The sequence below is a fragment of the Saccopteryx leptura genome, chromosome 2 (assembly GCF_036850995.1).
Source record: "Saccopteryx leptura isolate mSacLep1 chromosome 2, mSacLep1_pri_phased_curated, whole genome shotgun sequence".
Taxonomy (NCBI): domain Eukaryota; kingdom Metazoa; phylum Chordata; class Mammalia; order Chiroptera; family Emballonuridae; genus Saccopteryx; species Saccopteryx leptura.
The window spans coordinates 259,442,407-259,461,728 of record NC_089504.1 but is presented as its reverse complement, the minus strand read 5'-3'; the positions used below and the strand labels follow the sequence as shown (position 1 = coordinate 259,461,728).

The 19,322-nt window shown below is 42.4% G+C and overlaps 1 protein-coding gene across 6 annotated transcripts in view; it reads right to left on the bottom strand.

Annotated features, from left to right (window-relative positions):
• The window catches only part of RABGAP1L (RAB GTPase activating protein 1 like), a 551,348-nt gene that overhangs the window by 110,886 nt on the left and 421,140 nt on the right, over positions 1-19,322 (bottom strand). The window contains exon 1 of one of the 6 annotated variants that reach the window (XM_066371555.1): positions 5,274-6,010. The exons of the other annotated variants lie outside the window; for them this stretch is intronic. Within the exon in view, the coding sequence (XP_066227652.1) occupies positions 5,274-5,441 (168 nt within the window). The 5' untranslated portion in view covers positions 5,442-6,010. Of the gene's footprint in view, positions 1-5,273; positions 6,011-19,322 lie in introns of those variants that run through there. 6 annotated transcript variants of the gene reach the window in all.

The window sequence follows — 19,322 nt, the reverse complement described above, 5'->3', positions numbered from 1 at the left end:
AGAATAATTATATACCAATATTCACTTTAAAAAAAGCATAAGAGGTCTTATCACCCAGAGAGAAACATAATTAACATTTTGTTACATGGCTTATATCCCATGTGTTTAGGAATAGGTTTATTCCTATCCCTAAACACCATCTCACACATATTTAACAAAAATCTGAATGATACTGCACATATTATTTTGTTAAGTATATATGCCTCACAAAATGTCAAGCATTAATATAATAACATTAGTCCAAATATAAGTAGTGGTGCTTTCTATAAAACTAAAACATGGCTTCAATTACATATACTCTTTATTAATAAACTGGCTATGGAGATGTTAACTTAGTTAAGTTACAATTAAGTTTATAATCATATGCATGCTAATCTTCTATCCTAATGATGGAGAAAAGCTGAACACAGGACCTTGTGATGAGATCCAAGCTTAAAAATTGCACCCCTAATAGGCAGACTAACATTTCAGGAACCAGAACAAGTACCCCAGAGAGGCTGTGCTGGCTCTAGATGTCACTCCCCTCTGTGCTCATGACACAGAAACCGTCAGGCTGGAAGAAGTGATTTAAACTGGAAAGGCTGTTCCTCAACTGGAAATTCTTAAAGTTTCTCTATATGGCCTTCAGAACAATGGTGAGGGAAAAGTAAGATAATGAAAATACTATTGCCTTCCTGACATTACTTGTTAAGGAATATTAGCCAGAAGATATCATAGACAAAAATTAGAAAAATCTGAATAAGCAAAGACACATTTTCTTCCCTTGGAAAAGAAAAGAACCCTATCAGCTTTTATATAAGAACTAATATTGACAACTTTGAAAATTAGGCTCTATTACCACTCTCCTCTTACTCCCCAAGTTTTTTGTCAAATTCTTTTAAGTAATGATATGAAACAGGTTTCCTAACAACTACGTCTTCCAAGGTAACAGTACTTCTCTTTTATTTGAATAGATTATATAAAAAGATGACCTGGACGGTTAAAAGACATTGAAAGAATTTCAACTTCTATTTCCTTTCAAGTAGGTAGGAAGGAATATCTAGAGGGCAAAGGTAAGTAATATACGTGTCCTTCCCTCTCCTCTGGTCAAATTAATTCAGCACATTGCTAGGCACACAGCAGACACCACAAGCATCTGTTCCATGAATTCATAAAGGCTCCACTTTAAGCAGACTCAGTTTTTTTTTAAATAAAATTTATAAAATGCAAATTAGAAAGTGGATTTAGGACTTATTTTGATATAAAATTAATTTTCATTTTGGGCATAATTCTACATGGCAACTTCTATATTGGGGTCCCTAAGTTCTTTTAAGAGTTGTATATCAGCCCTGGCTCAGCGGTAGAGCACTGGTCCCACTTATAAAAGTCCTGGGTTTGATTCCCAGTCAGGGCACACAGAAGTGACCATCTGTTTCTCCATCCCTTCCGCTCCCCCTTCTCTCTCTCTCTCTCTCTCTCTCCCCTCCTCCCACAGCCATGGCTTAAATGGTTTGAGCAAGTTGGCTCTGGACACTGAATATGGCTCCATGGCCTTCACTCAGGCGCTAAAATGGTTCAGTTGCCAAGCAATGGAGCAGTGGCCCCAGATGGGCAGAGCCTCCCCCAGTAGGGGGCTTGCCAGGTAGATCCCGGTCAGGGTGCATATGGGAATCTGTCTCTCTACCTCCCTGCTTCTCACTTAAAAAGAAAAAAAAAAGATTTTTATCTCTTTCCATTGAGCCATCCTTGCAGCTATTAATGACAGAGGTAAAAATGAGAGACATATTAGAAGAAGCAATCAATGAGCACACAACTAAACGGAACAATTAAAATAACTAGTTGATGCTTCTCTTTCTCTCCCTTACCCCCTCAAATCAATGGAAAACAAAATTTTTTAAGGCAGAAATACTTTCTCTTCTGCTTTTTCATTCCCTGTTTAAGAGTAATGTTTTTAGAAAGTTCAAAAATTAAAAAAAACTCTAGGATGTAATTTGACAGCATAAGAAACTTAATCAAAATTAACCCTTGACATAGCTACTGAAGGGACAGCTGAGGCATATGCCTGTATTCACCAACCCTCCCTGGACGGAGTGTCCTTGGGACTCACCATGCACTGTGCCTGGAGCACCAGATGGAAAGTACAGGCAACCCTGATACGAATGTATCACGATCTGCAATAACATCTTATGTCATATGACAGCCAAAGGGGGAATATCTAGAGGGGAAAAGGGAGGTTTTGAACATAATTAGAGTAAAAGTTTTTCCTCTTTCTCCAAATTTCCCACACTGACAAGAGTGTGGACTCTGGCTGTGTGGCACTGCTGTTACCATTTTGAGTGTGTTTTTCCCACTGAAAAATTCAGTGCAAGAGCATCACATTTTAAAGTAATTTTTTTAAAGGAGGGAGGGTGGGTGGGAAGAAAAGTTGTAATGTTTCAGTTTTAGCTCTATAGGTGCCTCTATCTGAAACCTCTAACTGCTCCTGGGTGATTACTCTTTCTTTAAGGGCCTCTGATAAGCAGCAAATTCTAGGTTAGATTACTTTAGGGAATTATTTGAGAAAAAAAAATCTAGGCATGATTCTCTTTCTCACCTTCACTGTTTTCGCCACAAATTGTTTTTTCTTTAGTTACTGTATAGAATGCCTAACAGGATTGCTATTCAGTTGAGAAGTATTTTTGGAGGTCTGAGAATCATTCGGAAGTATAGGCGTTGGAAAAGGGACCCACTACCCAGCTTGTGCCTAAGATGCCTGTATCTCTTGTTTGGGTATTTTAATTTCACCAAGGCAACATCAACATCTGGTGAGTCCACCTGTGGGAATCTAGACCTTTTGGTAATACTGATAATAAAGTACTCGTACCTGATTTATTAAGGGGAGACTGTTCTTTACTAGGTGTAGCTTTGAAGAATGATAAACAAAAATTGCAAATATGCTTGGGGTCCTAGCAGGTTGGTGGTCCCAATGAGAATCAGAGAGCAACAACTAAGGTTCAAAGTCCAAATCTACAGCACAGTCTAGATTAGTCTTTTCTTTGATTGGTTCATTACAAAGTTGTCTTGTATAAAAAAACTACTGGGATCTTTAAAGAAGAATTGAGTATTTGAATGTGTTTAACCCACATGCATTCATGTTTAAAACATGACTAAAGACCTAAACTCTAGTGCTGGCCCTCTTGACCGGTAACGGAAAGACTGCAATATTGCGTGTGGCAGGATTTCTCGTAGGCCCACCTGTGCAGATCAGCCATGGATCCCACATCAGTAGCCAGTCCAATGAGACCAGGCTGACCCACTGTACTTCCCCCAGTGCACGTGCTAAGCTCTGAGCAGTAACTCACTGGATAGCTGATCCCAATTCACAGCCATATTGTTACTAAAAGGGCATGTGGTTTCCCAAAGTGTAGATGACCCCCTCTCAGTTCTATCAATACTCTTATAAGTACAACACTATCTAACCAAGTCAGAGATTTCCAAATGCCTTAAGGACAACTGACACAGACCTCTCACATGCAATGTATATGGCACTATGACCTAGACTCTGAAAATTAAGAGCCCAAAACAACCCAAGGAATGTACGTACTCAGATGCTAACGGGGCAACCAAGCCCACTTTGCTCAGCTGCAACATGCACACAGGACTTTTCTCAGACCTGAAGCTTGGGAACTGAACTCCCTGTGGATTTTACTGTTGATAATTTGTTTCAAACTAGAGGCAACTTAAATTCGTCTGTCATGCAGATTTGAGTATAAGAAACATTCTTAGTTATCAGTTGATGTTTCCCTTCAAAACACTGAAAAGTTAAATGCCAGAACGAAGCAGCCCCATGTCCATGGAAAGTTACCCGTTTCAAGCCCTTGTGACATAAGTTGAGTAGTCTTTAAGACCATGGAAGTGCATTAGGCCAAAAGTAACCTCTCAAAGAGAAGGTGTTAAAATATATTTTAGCACTTCTTAGTGTCAAAGCTTCTGAAATACCATACTTTTTTCATTTGAAAATTTTTTTCATTCAAAAACGAAAAAACACCCTTTCTAATAAAATCAGGAATCTTCTGTTTTTCTCCTTTACTTAAAAAATGTGATTAAGGGAAACAAATCCAAATGAGCACTGGTGACCTCACCTGGGCATTAAAACATGTATTGAACTCTTTTTATTTATTTCTTAAATGTCAGAGAAACTATATTACTCAAGAACACGGCCCCTTCCTATAACTGTATGCTAGCCATTGTTGCTAACTACGTCTGGAACGATAAATTGACATCCCTTATGTACAAGGCTGCGTAGCATGGCTGTTATTATTAGGCAGAAGAGATTATATTTGTATGCAAATACGTATTTGAAGACTGAATTAATGATAGTAAAATAAAGTATATACAGACATAAACTATACTGGAGGGAAAAACGTGAGAGAAAAGAGTTAAATTCAGTCACATCAATACTATACTTTTGAAGACTCAAACGTGAGAGAAGCATACTGAGGAAACAGTGGGAATGGTAGGAGACTCCACTGTACAAAACAGACAAAGCTAAATCATTCTTGTTCAATTACCAAATAATAGTACAAGACTACTGCAGACCAATTACATTATAGAACAGTTGCTAGGTATGGTTCTCAAACCACTGAAAAGAAACCCTGCACCAGTGATTGTGGGTATTTAATTTTAACCCTCAGTAGGAAGTGAGGAACGGTGATTTTTCTCTTGTTCAGGAAATCAAAAAACAAGCAAGCCAGGCTTCCTAGATTCACAGACCCAACAGCTTTAAGCTATTTCACAGATACACAGTTTGAACATTCCAGGAGAGAAATCTACAATTTCCTACCTATGGATTTTTAGAGGATAAAATTCCCTATCCAAAAATAAAATAAAATAAAATTGGCAGTCAAATGGGGAGGTTAGAAAGCAAACCACACGCAGTCTAGATAAGTAGCAATATAATGTCTGTTGTAAAATTTAACCCTTTTGGAGACATAAGAAGAGAACACCTACATCAGCACTTGAGTATTCTGCTTCATTGCTGAGCCAAGCTAGCCAGAAAACCATTTTTTTAGCTGCCAGAGAGATAATGCCACGAATGTGGCCCCGGCCTGGAGAACAGAGCCATATCCCCTCTAGCCAGTGAAGGAGTGGCGGGACCAGGCTGGGGTAGAGCCCCTGGCAGCGGCCCCTCGCACTTCCTTCTCGGGTGAGGAAGAACGGTGGAGAACAGAGAGACTGCAAGCCTCCAGGAAACAAGGAATTCTAGCAGAGGGTGGCAATTCCCCCAAATGAAGTTCAATAAAAAACAGTCTCACCGCCAGAAGCCGAGGCACAAACAGACGATGCCCCATCCCCAGAAGTTCGAGCACGCGACACGCATACTCATTCACCAGCTTGGTCCTCTCGTCGTGCATGTCCTGGGACTTTTTGACAGGAGGTGTGAGCTTAGCCGCTGGGGCTGGGCAGGGCACCCCTTGTTCCATGAGCAGTAAGTAGGTATCCAGAATGAGGAAGCTGGGTTTCCTATCCACGATTTAAGAGGTGCGGTAGGAGGGGAGACCTAACCGGGCTTAGGTCTCCCCAGGAGCGTGCATAAGCCAGTCCTTGCTGGGAACTGTCAGCTAATGTCTCCAGGAGAAAAACATTTTGGCTAAATTAGCCCCGGTGCAAGAGCCCTGGAGTAGACGGGAAGATGAAATCAAACACTGATCTCAATGAAAATGGCAAAAGCAGTCGAATGCAAGAAAATGGCCAAGAGTAATGTAGGAGAGTTTAGATACCTGTGTAAAAATGTACACGCTGCTTAGAGGGGTCGTGTGTGTGTGTGTGTGTGTGTGTGTGTGTGTGTGTGTGTGTGTGTGTATGTGTGTGAGCGAGCAAGTGAGCAAGAGAGAGCGAGTCAGTATGTATGTGCTGTGTGTCTGTGTGCGAGCAGACAGCAAACGTAGCCAGGACGCCGGGGCAGTTGTGAAGCTGCAAGGAGAAAAAGGATGAGCTCATTGCAATCCTTGATTCGTGACAAGCAGCGCTGCTGCCGCTGCCGCTGCCTCTCGCTGTGAATCAGTAATGAAGGGGTAGGCAAGGCACACGAGGGGAGAGGAGGAGGTAGGTGAATGAGCATGCAGAGCTTGTCTCAGGGGAGAATGCTGTAATAAGAAGCCAATGGCGAGCGTTGAACAGATGCGCTTCCCCTCCCGGTCCACCTTCAATCAGTGTTCGTCTGACAGCTTATGCTGTTGAATCCTAAACACACAGACAGATGAACTAGCTTCTCCTAACATGTGACGCTCACAGAAATATCAGACAGCCTGCCAGCTAAGAGGCTGACCTTTATTCGCTCTCACTTTCTAATAATGATAACAGGCAGAAATCTGATTTTACACTGAGTATTCAAAGTGGGAAGCTCCGATCCTTGTTAGATTACTGAAATCTCGATGAACAGTGGTTCAGGGCAAAATGACAGCATATGGAAAGAAGAGCAAGGACCCAGCATCCAAGAAATGACCCTCAAGTTGAAGTATTTGTGCAATAACAACAACTTTGCAATGCTAGGATGTACAGAAGTATTTCAGCATTCTGGGAAGACTAGCCACAATGAAAAGGAATCTTTTTTACAAATACACGATATGATAAAACATAAAAATCTGCATTATAATACTAAGAGTAATCATTTAAGGAACTACTAAAGTTGAGATCACAAAGCAAAAATAACTTTCTTAAGCCATAGACCTTGACAAACACTCAGTTAATAGTTCAAAACATTGTTTTAACAGACTCTGATCAAATTAATCCTTCCCTAGAAATAATATAACTGGGATTTCCCCTAGGTTAAAAACTTTACAATCTCAGAATTAAAGTGTTGAATTGATTTACTAAATAATCAGTTGTCGCTAAATGAAGGCCAAAGGAAAGGTTCCCAGCAGGAACCTGTGTGCATGCAGAAGTGTGGTGCGGCAGCTCTGTGACGGGTCTCCAAGTCTGCAGGAGCGCTACAGCGGGCACAGAGCCCCAGGGCCAAGAGAGCCAGCACCAGTCCCCCTAGCTTCATTTTCCTACCCTCACAAACCAAAGTTCCAGGTCTCTGCAGGTAACAAAACAGAAACATATTTATCAGCCTATCTCTGTGATCTTGGTTAGAAAAGTAGATTAATTATGGAATTCAGTTAAAGGAAAATAGTGCTTTCCTTAACAGAATACTGTTTGGTTCCTTTTTCTAAAACCTAGGAAAAACAAAAGTTCTTTTGGTTAAACATTTAAAGTATTAATTAACAAAATACCTTTTTTTTTTTTGGTATTTTTCTGAAGTTGGAAATGGGGAGGCAGTCAGACTCCCGCATGCACCCGACCGGCGGGATCCACCCGGCATGCCCCCCAGGGGCAATGCTCTGCCCATCTGGGGCATTGCTCTGTTGCAACCAGAGCCATTCTAGTGCCTGAGGCAGAGGCCATAGAGCCATCCTCAGCACCCGGGCCAACTTTGCTCCAATGGAGCCTTGGCTACAGGAGGGGAAGAGAGAGACAGAGAGGAAGGAGAGGGGGAGGGGTGGAGAAGCAGATGGGCGCTTCTCCTGTGTCCCCTGGCCGGGAATTGAACCTGGGACTCCTGCACGCCAGGCCAAAGCTCTACCACTGAGCCAACTGGCCAGGGCTAACAAAATATCTTTTTTAAAAAATCAAGTTAGAGGCAGGGAGGCAGTGAAAGACTCCTGCATGCACCCCGACCAAGATCCACCTGGCACCCCCCTCCAGTCTGGAGCTGATGTTCTGCCCATCTGGGGCCACTGCTCTGTTGTTCAGCAACCAAGCTGCTCTAGTGCCTGAGGCAAGGTCATGGAGCTTTCCTCAGTGCCCGGGGCCAACTTGCTCATTTGAATAATGGCTGTGGGAGGAGAAGATAGAGAGAGAGAGAGAGAGATAGGGGAGGGTGTATGGGAGGGATGAAGTAGATGGTCGCTTTTCCTGTGTGCCCTGACTGGGAATCAAACCCAGGACTTCCACATGCTGAGCTGACAATACCGCTGAGCCAACCAGCCAGGTCCACACAATATCTTAAATAATATATCTATATGTTGCTGTCAAATCTTTATTTCTTCCCAAAACATTTTAACTACAGAAAGATTTTAATGCAAAATGATCAAAAGTGTGAGAATATTATATATATAGGTAAATTTCAGGTCCATAGGTGTTGGAGAGAGTCCATGGGTGATGGGATACCCAGGGTGGGGGCTGGTTCAACTGGAAGGGGAGACTGTCAGGAGGAGGAAAGAGGTTCTGGGCCTTTCACATCCCACCCCTACACATGCACACACATGCATGCATATGCACAAATGCAAGCATACATGCACACATATGCGCACATAGAAGGAAGAACTCCATTCTCATCCTGTTTACCTCCCAGAGTTCTGCAGGAGATTTTGTGTGAAAAGACTGCCTTTGTTATGTAACTGTGAGCATTACTGCCCCAGACGATTCCCATTTAAGAGCAAGGGGACATCTTAACTTGCAAAGGAAGACAGAATTCACCCACTCTGCTTATAAGATTTTTTTTCTTGATTCCTTTTTTTAAAAGATAGGGAAGATGCTTTCCTCCAACTGACTTGGTGTCAAAGAATACTGGCAGAAGTGTTTTTCTTATATATGCCAGAAACAGAATGTCTTGCCTCAAAGGATTCTGGTAAAAATTAGTAAAACAAACCAAAAGACTTCGGAACTGTTGGGTTTGGCTCTGATGTTCACAAAGAAGTTAAAAATACATATACTAAATATGAAATGTTAATAGTTAAGATATGACATTTTAATGAGCACCAAGTTACACTTCAGTTAGGTACATTTAACAAAATGCTGTGTAAAAGACATTACAAATATGTGATCACGTATTTCAGTTTCCCCAATCTCTGTCATGCCTTCCCTAAAAGAATGTGTTGGCCTTGTGGAGGTGAAGGTGCAGGCTCAGCCTTGGGCTCTGAGTGGCACTGCTGGGGTGACAGCAGTGGTGGCTATGGGGGAGACAGCATGGGTCCAGAGTGTCCCTGCCTGATCAGACAGAAGGCACTGGAGAGCGTGAGGACGAGCAGGAGGGGACAGGGCAGGCCAGAGGGCAGCTCCTACCAGCTCCTGGACCAAGGTCCTACACCACAGGAGGCCGAGCTAGCCCCCGAGGGGAACGGAAAAGATGCAGCCATTGACATCCAGGCCTGGATGCAGGGTCTAGGGCTTCATAGGGCAGATCTTCCATTAGAGAGTGTAGAGGAGGGAGAGGAGGGAGCCACAGACCCAGCAACCACAGCTCTGTTCCCACAGACCAGGACACGCAGAGCTGGTGAAAGGGCGATGGCCTGCTGCACCGGCGGCTCCTGCCAGGACTCGGGAAATGCTGAGTGCCCAGGAAGAAGACGCGGGACAGGAGGCCCTCCAAGCCGGGCGGCTGTTCCCTGTCTGGAAATGACCACTCAGAGTGGCCTCATCTCCCTGTGCTCCAGGCCTGAACGAGCAGAGGACAGAATATATCCCAGGGTCACCTACATCCTCATCTCCATCTCCCTGTCCCTTCCAAGGCATACCAGACTTCTCAGTTCTGTGCATATGGGGACATCAGCCCAAGCCCACTCACCTTAGCATGTCTTACTCTATGGAGAATAATGCACCCTATGTACACAGAAAACAAACAAACAAACAAAAGCATCACCCTTGCTTTCAAAATTTCCATAATTTTTCAAACCTGGTCCTGTTTCACAGTTGTCCTTTGAGAACAGGCTGTTGATAAATACCAGGTAAAACACTTCTCTCAGAACATCATTTGGTGGAAAGAATGGATCCTAGGAATTTTCAAAGCCCTGGAATAGTTCTTGTCTCAGTAAGCATCTCCCCCTCTCTTTCCCCAACTCCCCAAATATTTTATTTATTACTGATGAGACTCAGCAGTAAATACAACACACTGTTGAGAAATGAAATTTGGAGTTATAAAGTAGTCTGTAAATGAAATCAATGATAAGAAACCCTTCTGAATTTATCAGTTAAAAATACATGATGTACCAAATGTCTTTAAACTATTGTAAAGGAGGTTCACATTTTTTTTTTCTGTAAAGGAAGTTCAAGAGCAAGATGAAGATAATCTGGGAAATGTGGATGAATGAGCTAACGAGCAGAGTGAGAGAAAAGGGAAGAGGCCCAGCGCTGGTCCCAGAGCCATAGTCCAGAGAGCAGAGGCTGCTCTGGAGGTGGCAGCAGAGGGCATGGCAGTGCCCTTCTCACGCTGCCCGGCTGTGTCGTGATTGCTGGGCACGTGCAGGACAGGAACAGATTTCCAATGTAAAAGAAAAGCATATTTGGCTTAATTTATGGCACTGAGTACAAGAAGCACACTAAGTCATTACTTCATGGATTACTCATCCCGCAGGAGCTAATCGGGCAGGCACCCAAACACAAAGGTGAAGCAGGGGGTGAGGGACACACAGGAGGAGGAACACACTGTGTGTTATGACGCAGTCACATCTCTGATGTCCGTGGGGGTTGCAGGCAGAAGTGGGCTTCACCAGTGGGGTGGTCTGGACCCAAAGCCAAGAGTAGAGAGAATAAACCTAGGGCACTGCTTAGTGCATCGGTTTTCAGTCTTGTTAACTAGCTGTGTGACATGGGTAGGTTACGTGATGCTTTCTGAGCCTCTGTTCACTGGCAATGTCACCTACCCAGCAAGCTGCCCTGAACATTGCATAAGTGAATGTGCAGACAGAAATCCGTCCTAGTGCCTGGCACAGAGTGGGCTCTAGATAAAAAGTAACTTCCTCCACCCTTTCCAGAAGTAACGGAGAAGGGGAGAGCGAGTGTAAAATGCATCATGTTCATTTGGGTTCGGGTTTAGAAAGACATGGAGGAATGAGCTGTATGAATAGCAGGAAGAGAGTTAGTCAAACTCTGATAAGAGATTTCTGTGAGAATAAGTGCCTCTTTCAGTTCATGCTTAAGGTCTAGACATATTAATGACAAGTAGCAAAGGACCCAAGCTCTTCTCAATTAGAAGAGGTAAAACTGCAAAATCTTCATTCTCTCGCCTTTTTTGTCTGATAAATTACTTTTTAAAAGAAGAATCCTCAATAATTTGGCAAGTTCCTATGATCCAAAAACAGGTCAAATAACATGGACACTGTGAGTCGTGTCGGAAGCTTGGTAATGGAAAATCCCACACAACTCATACTCTGCCAGTCAAGTCTTGATTGTGTTTGGCACTGGGCTACATGCTGCTGGGGGCAGAGAGACCATCAGATGCTGCTTCCAACTCTATAGGTTATCCACGCTCCTTGAAGATGGGCTACAGTGAAAGTTAATGAGACTGAGTATATAAGTCACATCACAGGGGAAGGAGTCTCATTATTTTATAGTTGGAACTCATACACTGAAGAATTAAGAGTAAAAAACAAACAAAAAAATACATTAATTAATTGACACCATGGTGGGTAGTTCAGGTAACAATCTATAAGAATTCAAAGAGAAAAAAAAATTCTTGTAGAATATTAGAGACTTACCTAAGTTTTTAAAGGAATGTTCTGACACTTTGTGAGACTTAAGGTATAGCAATCCTAAAGGAGTGTTTTGATTTTCTTAATAGAAGAGAGAACTTTCCTCCACCAAAAGCAACTTAGTAACATCCGGAATAGTCCTGGTAGCATCACTGCCACCCTGACACTCACCCTGGTGGTCTGACTCCAGGGTGACGCCTTCATCACGGCAAGAATGTCTACCGTCTCATTGACAGCTCCTTGCTTTGCCTCTGTTTCAATGTCTTTTTAAATTATTATTATTAATTTGAGAGAGAGAGAGAGAGAGAGAGAGAGAGAGAGAGAGATGGTGGGGAGAGGAGCAGGAAGCATCAACTCATAGGTACTTGCTTCTTGTATGTGCCTTGACTGGGCAAGCCCAGGGTTTCAAACCGGCGACCTCAGCATTCCAGATCAATGCTTTATCCACTGTGCTATCATAGGTCAGGCCTCTGCTTCAATATCTTTGTCGAAAATTAACTCGAAAGTTTGCCTGTCTTATTATAGGCACTTATGTGTGTTTAAAAAGGATTTAGTTATGTTAATTCAAATATCTGAAATTTCTAGTTACTGGATTGGGTTATATATTTAATAACAGAATAAACCTATTATTTTATGTAATGTTAATTTAAATATCTGAAGACAGTCTTAATTTTTTTTGTTTGTTAGTTTTTATTGACTTGAGAGAGAGAGAGGAAAGGGGAGAAAGGGGGGGAGAAAGAGAGAAACATTGATTTGTTGTTCTACTTAGGTATTCATTGGTTGAGCCTTGAAGGTGCCCTAACCAGGTATTGAACCCACAACCTTGACGTATCAGAACAATGCTCTAACCAACTGAGCTAACTTGCCAGGGTCTTAATTTCCCTTTTGCTAAGAGAACTATCCCTGCTGCTAACTGGGCCTTCCATAAGCTGGTTTCTAGATCATTCTCACCATTCACAATCCTACTTCCTATCCTAAACAATCCACCATTTTGGCCAGTGTCCCTCAAAGTAGCATTCATACTGAAAAGCACGCTGTAGATATGATAACAGAATCACAAATAATGCGACATTGTTAGTCCCTAGGAAACATCAAAGCCTAACATGTTTGTCCTCCTGACAAAGGGGCTGAGGCAGCAGAGAGGTGACTTGCTCACGACCACTGAACCTGTCTGAGGAAGAGCCGGAAGGAAGACCCCAGGGCCCAGCTGCTCGGTGAGGAAGCCCACACTCCTGCGCTGTTATTAACTTGCTTTCTCAGCGAATGGAGCCCATTAAAAACCCATCTTCTAGGAAGATTGTGCTCCATCACCTCACTCCACACGCAATGGGTCTGGAGCCTGCGCCTGCCATCTGGTAAGAGACAATGCAAGATTCTCAGAAGTGAATTGAGGGGGAACTTCAGAGAGCCTGCCTCGAGAGCAGTCACTCCCAAACACACCTGTAACAAAAAAGCGCATGCGCTTTCTCAGTATTTCCGGGAGAAGCCTCCCTCTTCAATCAGACAGCTAGAGAGGCTGCAGCCCTGGGAGCTCAGCCCCACCGCCTGCAGAAGAGCAGCTTTCTCTAGGTCACGTTTGTGGCACAGGCTTGACAACGGGGCGCTGTCTCGTTTCTCTTCCCCATCCCTGGGCTGTAGGCACAGGGCGCACTTGTCTCCATGCTTATGCAGAGAGCGGACATGTTCATAGGAGCCTGTTCTTTTACTTTATTTTTGCTCTTTAATTTTAAATTGACCAGATTAAAATTATGGCATATGGAATCTAAACTATTCCTTGATCCTTTCAAGCTAGATCAGCACCTTACTTTTTATTTTTTTATGTGTATGTGTTGCCATCGCTGTTAAAAATAATGAGGTGCTATCCTCATCTTGGTAAGCTGCAAACCACCTCTACTCTCCTCCTCTGGGCGGTCTCTGGTGTCTTCATGTTACATGGAACGCAAGGTGAGGCTTAACAGCTGTCTCTGTGAAAAATAGTTTCAGTGGAGTTACACTGGTCAGCCGTGTATTAGCAAGTGAGTTTGTTTCCACAAAATAAACATGTCAGGATGGGGACATCCGCTTTTATTTGGAATAGACAAGTCTGTGTTCTGAAATAAATATGATACGAGACTGTACAGACATACCGTTTCCCACCACCGTTGCCCCCCACCCACTCACTCCTGGTCTCAAATGGATCCCGCAGAATTTCAGAAGCAATCGTGGGTGTGGGTGGTTAACCCCCTGCGCTCACTGGAGTGATCAGCTCTCTCTCCACACATTCCAAACTCAGCGCCTACACAGCTCAGTGCTGCCACAGGCTGCCCTGCAGGATGGCAGTAATAAGGAGCCACGGTGGACGGGTCTTCCCTGCCTGGCAGCCCCTTTGCCTGTCTCATACCCACAAATATTCTGAGCAGGGCTTAACAAAGCAACTTACACATCGCAAACTCTTGATAAATATTTAAGTGACTAAAAATATCAATAATGATAGTTACCATTTATTCAGTGTTTATAACCTCTGTGAACTCTAAGCGCTAAGCTAAAACACTTTAGAGCAGGGGTCTCAAACTCGCAGCCCGCGGGCCACATGCGGCCCACTGAACAATTTTGTGCGGCCCGCAGACTAATCCACGAAGTTCAAAATATTTTGGATAAAATTAAGTAAGCCTAGGGGCCTACTTGTATTTTTCATTTCTCTAGCATCCTAGCTAGATATTAGCTTAGTTAACAGCAGTTGTGATGCGAACTACAGTTTCTGGTCGTTTTGTGACACTGAGTAAACTGCATGTACGATTGTGCTTGTTGTACTGATTTTTTTTTGTTTTCAACTGCAGTGAGAAAAGTGTTGCGTAACAGTTGCCTTTTGTAGACCTAGTGCGGCCCGCCTAATGGCTGTGATCTTGCTCTGCGGCCCACATGCTGAGTTGAGTTTGAGACCCCTGCTTTAGAGTATGTATTACTGCATTTAATCTGAAAACCAATTATGCCCATTTTACAAAGGAGTACTGAGTTTAGAAACACTAAGTGACTTGCCCTCAGATCACATAGCTAGTAAGTGATAACTACAACTACAGTTTTTTTTTATATCTACATATTGGATATGTAAGTGTTTTAAATCTGACTCAAGTTATCTGAACCAATGAAGAAGGTAGAAACAAGCTAGAACCAGAGGCTAAGCAAGTTCGTTGAGTGGAACAAGATCTATACATCATGTCCCTGTGAATATGCCAAGGGACTAATGTGCCTTGGGTTCTAAAAGAAATAACAAAAACAAAGCAGAAGCTTATGCTCAAAGAGCAGTGTCTGCTCCCTGGTGACTCATCCCTACCTTTTTGTTTACTGCCATCGAACAGACTGCCATGAGATCAGCCTCTCTCTCTCCAGAACTCCCAACCTGCGTCTCTCCCGCACTGGACATAGGCAGCCCCACCTGCGACTTAATCTCAGCCTGTCCAGTTGCCATTTCTTCTCCAGTGCAGTTCCTCTTTCACATTCCCTCTCCCGGCTGGCGGCACCTTCATCGACCCCGTCACCCCAGCAGACACCTGCTGTCATCTCAGGATCCCCCTCTGATCTCCTCCTACCCCCCACCCATTGTTCAAGTCTGGCTGATTCCGCTTCTGCACCATCTCTTCCGCTCTGGGGTCAGCCCTTGGCATGACATGCTGGGACCTCCACCATCTCTGCAATACTCCAGTTATTGAAGTTCCCTACACACAACAAGCTTCCATGTCAGGAGCCGATCAACGACTGCTGGCTGACAAGGTCACAGCAGCAGAAGACCCACAACTGCTGGCTGACAAGGTCACAGCAGGAGAAGACCCACAACTGCTGGCTGACAAGGTCACAGCAGAAGAAGATCAAAAACTGCTGATTGACAAAGTCACAGCAGAGAAGACCAATGGCTGCGGGGTGACAAAGTCACAGCAGAGAAGACCAATGGCTGCGGGGTGACAAAGTCACCGCAAGGAAAGGCACGATACTTCCCCCTTTAATCTTTTAAATTAATCTGGCCTTATATCCCCCCTTTTTCTGGGTGTGTGCTATTATTTGTGGCACAGGGATAATAGTACCGTGCTTTCCCTGTAGATTTGTAGTAAATTCTTTGGAAATGAGACAGAAGGTGTAAGTTCCACAGAAAAGCCTGTAAGCCCCTTGAACTGGGCTCATAAACATAAGAGGCTGGCTATGATATCCCTCGTAAAGGGTTAAGTTTGTAGGAGAATTTCTTCTTACTAATCATGTTAGAAAGAATAGATTGTGACTTGTGTATGGGTAGAAGGCAGTGGCTGTGCAGAGCACTTTTCGGCCTTCACTTAATTCATCATTTTTCCTCCCTAGCCTTTTCATGTGATAGAGTAGAGAAACTTTCCTTTCTTCTTGCTTATTTGTTCTGCAGATAGTGGTACACTCTAAGAAGAATATAGTTAGAACTTAACTAGTGTGTGAATATAGTAAATAAATAAAGTTTAACTGGACATTAGAATCTTAGGTAAAGTGTAATGGAATGGCCCGTTGCGTGGCCTGGGATGGGAATGCAGTCAGCAAGAAAAGAATGTTTTGCTAAGAGAATTGTTTTATGACTGAAGGCAGTTGCTGGGCTTTCTCAGTGAGACACTCTCATGAGATTTATGTACTTTCCCAAAAATTCTTTCTTCTGATAATGAGAGGTATGGGGGGGGGGGGGGCATCCATAGAAGCAATAGCAATTAATGTCTTCTGAAATTATGTTGCTACTAAGCTATCTTGCGAGTGCACTCTATATATCTTTAAGTAAAAGTTACTCTTAATGTTATGTCAATTTCTTAATGGGCAAGCCTTTTGTTATCTTGTGAGAAAAGTCAGGACACTGCATAAACTCAAGGCCATTTGCCTGAGCAAGCGGTGGTCCTTTGCTAGTCCTTAATGATTTTGTCTGTTAATCTCTCTCTGCCCCTTGACTCACAACAACAGTAAAGTTGAGTTATTAGTTAGTACTAATCCTTTAAAAGCTTTTACCAATGTTATCGCTATTCAAGTTATTTTTTAATTGTACTTTGAATGATTTGCCACCTGATTTGTAGTTTATAGATATAAATTAACTGTTATCTGGAAACATGTAAACATAGTGAAACAGAAGCAATGATTAATACCATGTAATTGTAACTTGGTGTGTGTGTATAAAAAAGGAGCTGTACTAGCATTTGAGAGAGATGCCTGGCAGTAAATGCTAACTAGAGAATAAAGAGAAAGAAAAGAATTCGGCTCTCTCACTCGAATTTCGCCGACGTCTCCTCCTGTGGGACCCCTGGATCCCCCCCGGGGCTGGACCCCGGCACTTCCACATCTTTTGTTCTTGCTTTCTCTGTTTTTGAACTGTACTTTCCCCTAATTCACTTACCTTTTCCTAATCGGTCAAAACTCAACTGTGATACTATCTCCTGCAGGAAGCCCACCTCACACCCAGGGCTGGGGCACAGGGCCCTCCTGTCTGCTCTTTCTACCCACGCTGTCTCACGGCATTTGCAGGCTTAGATTTTAATAAATTACAATGACACTGATGCTTAGGGCCTCTCTCCCCTGCTAAAGCACTTAGAGATAGGTAGTATGTGTTACATATACTTCTTTCTGTCCTAAAAATCTATCGAAGGCAGGTCTCATAACTGTTTGTTGAAATGGTTCAGCATTCAAAATGCATAAAATATGATTATTCCCCATGGGAAGGATAAGCATTTCTCTGATTAGAGATATTGGAACTTTACTATATATTTCTGAGCCCTTTAAAATGTTCTTCCCTCTTTCTGGAATGTTTTCCTCTATGACTTTACTTTCTCTTTCAAATTTTAACAATCCTTTAAAATGTTGTCATGGAAAGAATAAAAAAACTGAGACATCAGTGAGACTTGGATTTAAACGTAGATTTGACGTCCAGTACCTGTGTGACCTCAAGAAAGTCAACCTCTTTTAGTTTCATTTTTGTTTAAAAAAGCAAGGTTTAAAACAGTACTCCTATGAAGTTGCTAACACTATTAACATTTGTGATATTTCTAACCTTGGTAAACTAAAATGTAGCAAAAATATTAAATAATAGAGAAAGTACTGGGGACAGGAAAAGATGAAGGATGGGTGGCATTGGCAAGGAATGCATGGCCATCTGTTCCACGGGCCGCGGGAAACAGGAATCTGGAACCAATGGGTGGGTTTAGAAATCATTGGTGGTAGTCACAGATAAGATGAAATATGGGAACGAATCAGGCAAACTAGGGAAAATATAAGAGCCATGAAGAGATGTTCTCAAAGTATGCCTTGAGACTGTTCTTAGTTATCCTAGGTGCAATTTGATAACCAGTTGTATAATTCTATTTCTAGGGAAATAATCTATTAACACCCTACCAGACAGTAAGTTCGTTAAGGGTAGGCACTGCATTCGCTTAACTTAGCAGTATGTTTCCAGCAACTACAGGGACCGCATAAAGAAGGAGCAATTGAGTTGGCGAATCACTGAGTCTCACATAATACTCACCAATAGGCTTTCTAATCATTTGCTGGAAATCTGGTGACTTAAACAAATAGCAATGTGAGAATTCCTCATGCGAATGTGTTGTGGTTGGAGATAAGAATAAAAATCTCACGTGTTTCTGTGGTATGTCAGACACTGTGCATCTGCTTCCATGCGTGAAAGCATTTCATTGTCATGTGTGGTAGTAAAACCATCGCTAAAATAAATGATTTACTCACGTTTTTCAAAATCAGTATGCTTTATCTCTCCACCATCCTTGATTTCTCATTTTCCCCCAGCCTTCCAAATTCAATTTATCCACACATCCTGTCAGCCCTATCTACAAAATTATCTTTAATTTGTCCTTTTTCCATCTTTGCTGTCACTACCTTGGTCCAAGCTACGATCACTTTCTCCTTGTCCTGCTGAAATAACGTGCTAACTGTTCTCCATACTTCTACTCTCACCTCTTTACAATCTACATTCCACACACCCTTACTCTTCAATCAATGCCCTAAAACCATAAGCCAGATAAAATTTCTCTGTTTGAAACTTATTCCGGCCATTGTACTCAAATGCCAAGGCTTTACTGCTGTTTCTGTGTCTCTGCTGATCTGACCACTGCCTGCGTCTCCGACCACATCTTCTTCCTCTATACATCTTGCTCACTATGACCCAGTCACACTAGCCTCCTTTCTGTTTTGAACATAAAAAGCTTTTTATGCCTCAGGGCCTTTGCACTTGCTGTGGCATCTGGTCGTCATTTGGCTGGCTCCAGTGCCTCACTCAATGCAAATGCTACTTTGCGCACACAGGCCTTTTCTTACTTATCTAACAAACAGCAACACATTAGATTCCTTTGTATTATTTCTTTCATGACATTTACCATAACTTTAAATTGTTTACTTATTTACCATGTATTATCTCTCTTTCCAATTAGAAAATATCAGGGCAAGGCTCACGGGGAGAAGAGAGCTTTACCAACAAATTAGAGAAAATATAAAATAAGGTTTTTGTCTCAGCTTCTTCCACTCATTTATTCATTTTTACTTTAAAAGATTATTATTTTACAGGGCCTTTTTAATACCTCTTTTCTTTAGCAATGATAAGTCAACTAAAGTAATCCCCTGATGTTTAAAGATTTCATATTTATTCCTTCAGTTCTCCTGGTGGGATCTCAAAAGGTCACAATATAGTAACTTGTGGGTCTGCTGAGGAAGACTTCAGATGGTGAGTGAGCTTCACTCAGACTTTATTTTCTGTTACTATATGTTCTGATGGCAAAGCATTATTTTACCTCAATTTTATAAATAAACTGAGTTAAATATTATATTGATAGTTATATTTAAAAAATCAGGAAATTTACAAGCATCTTAGAATATATCCTTCAT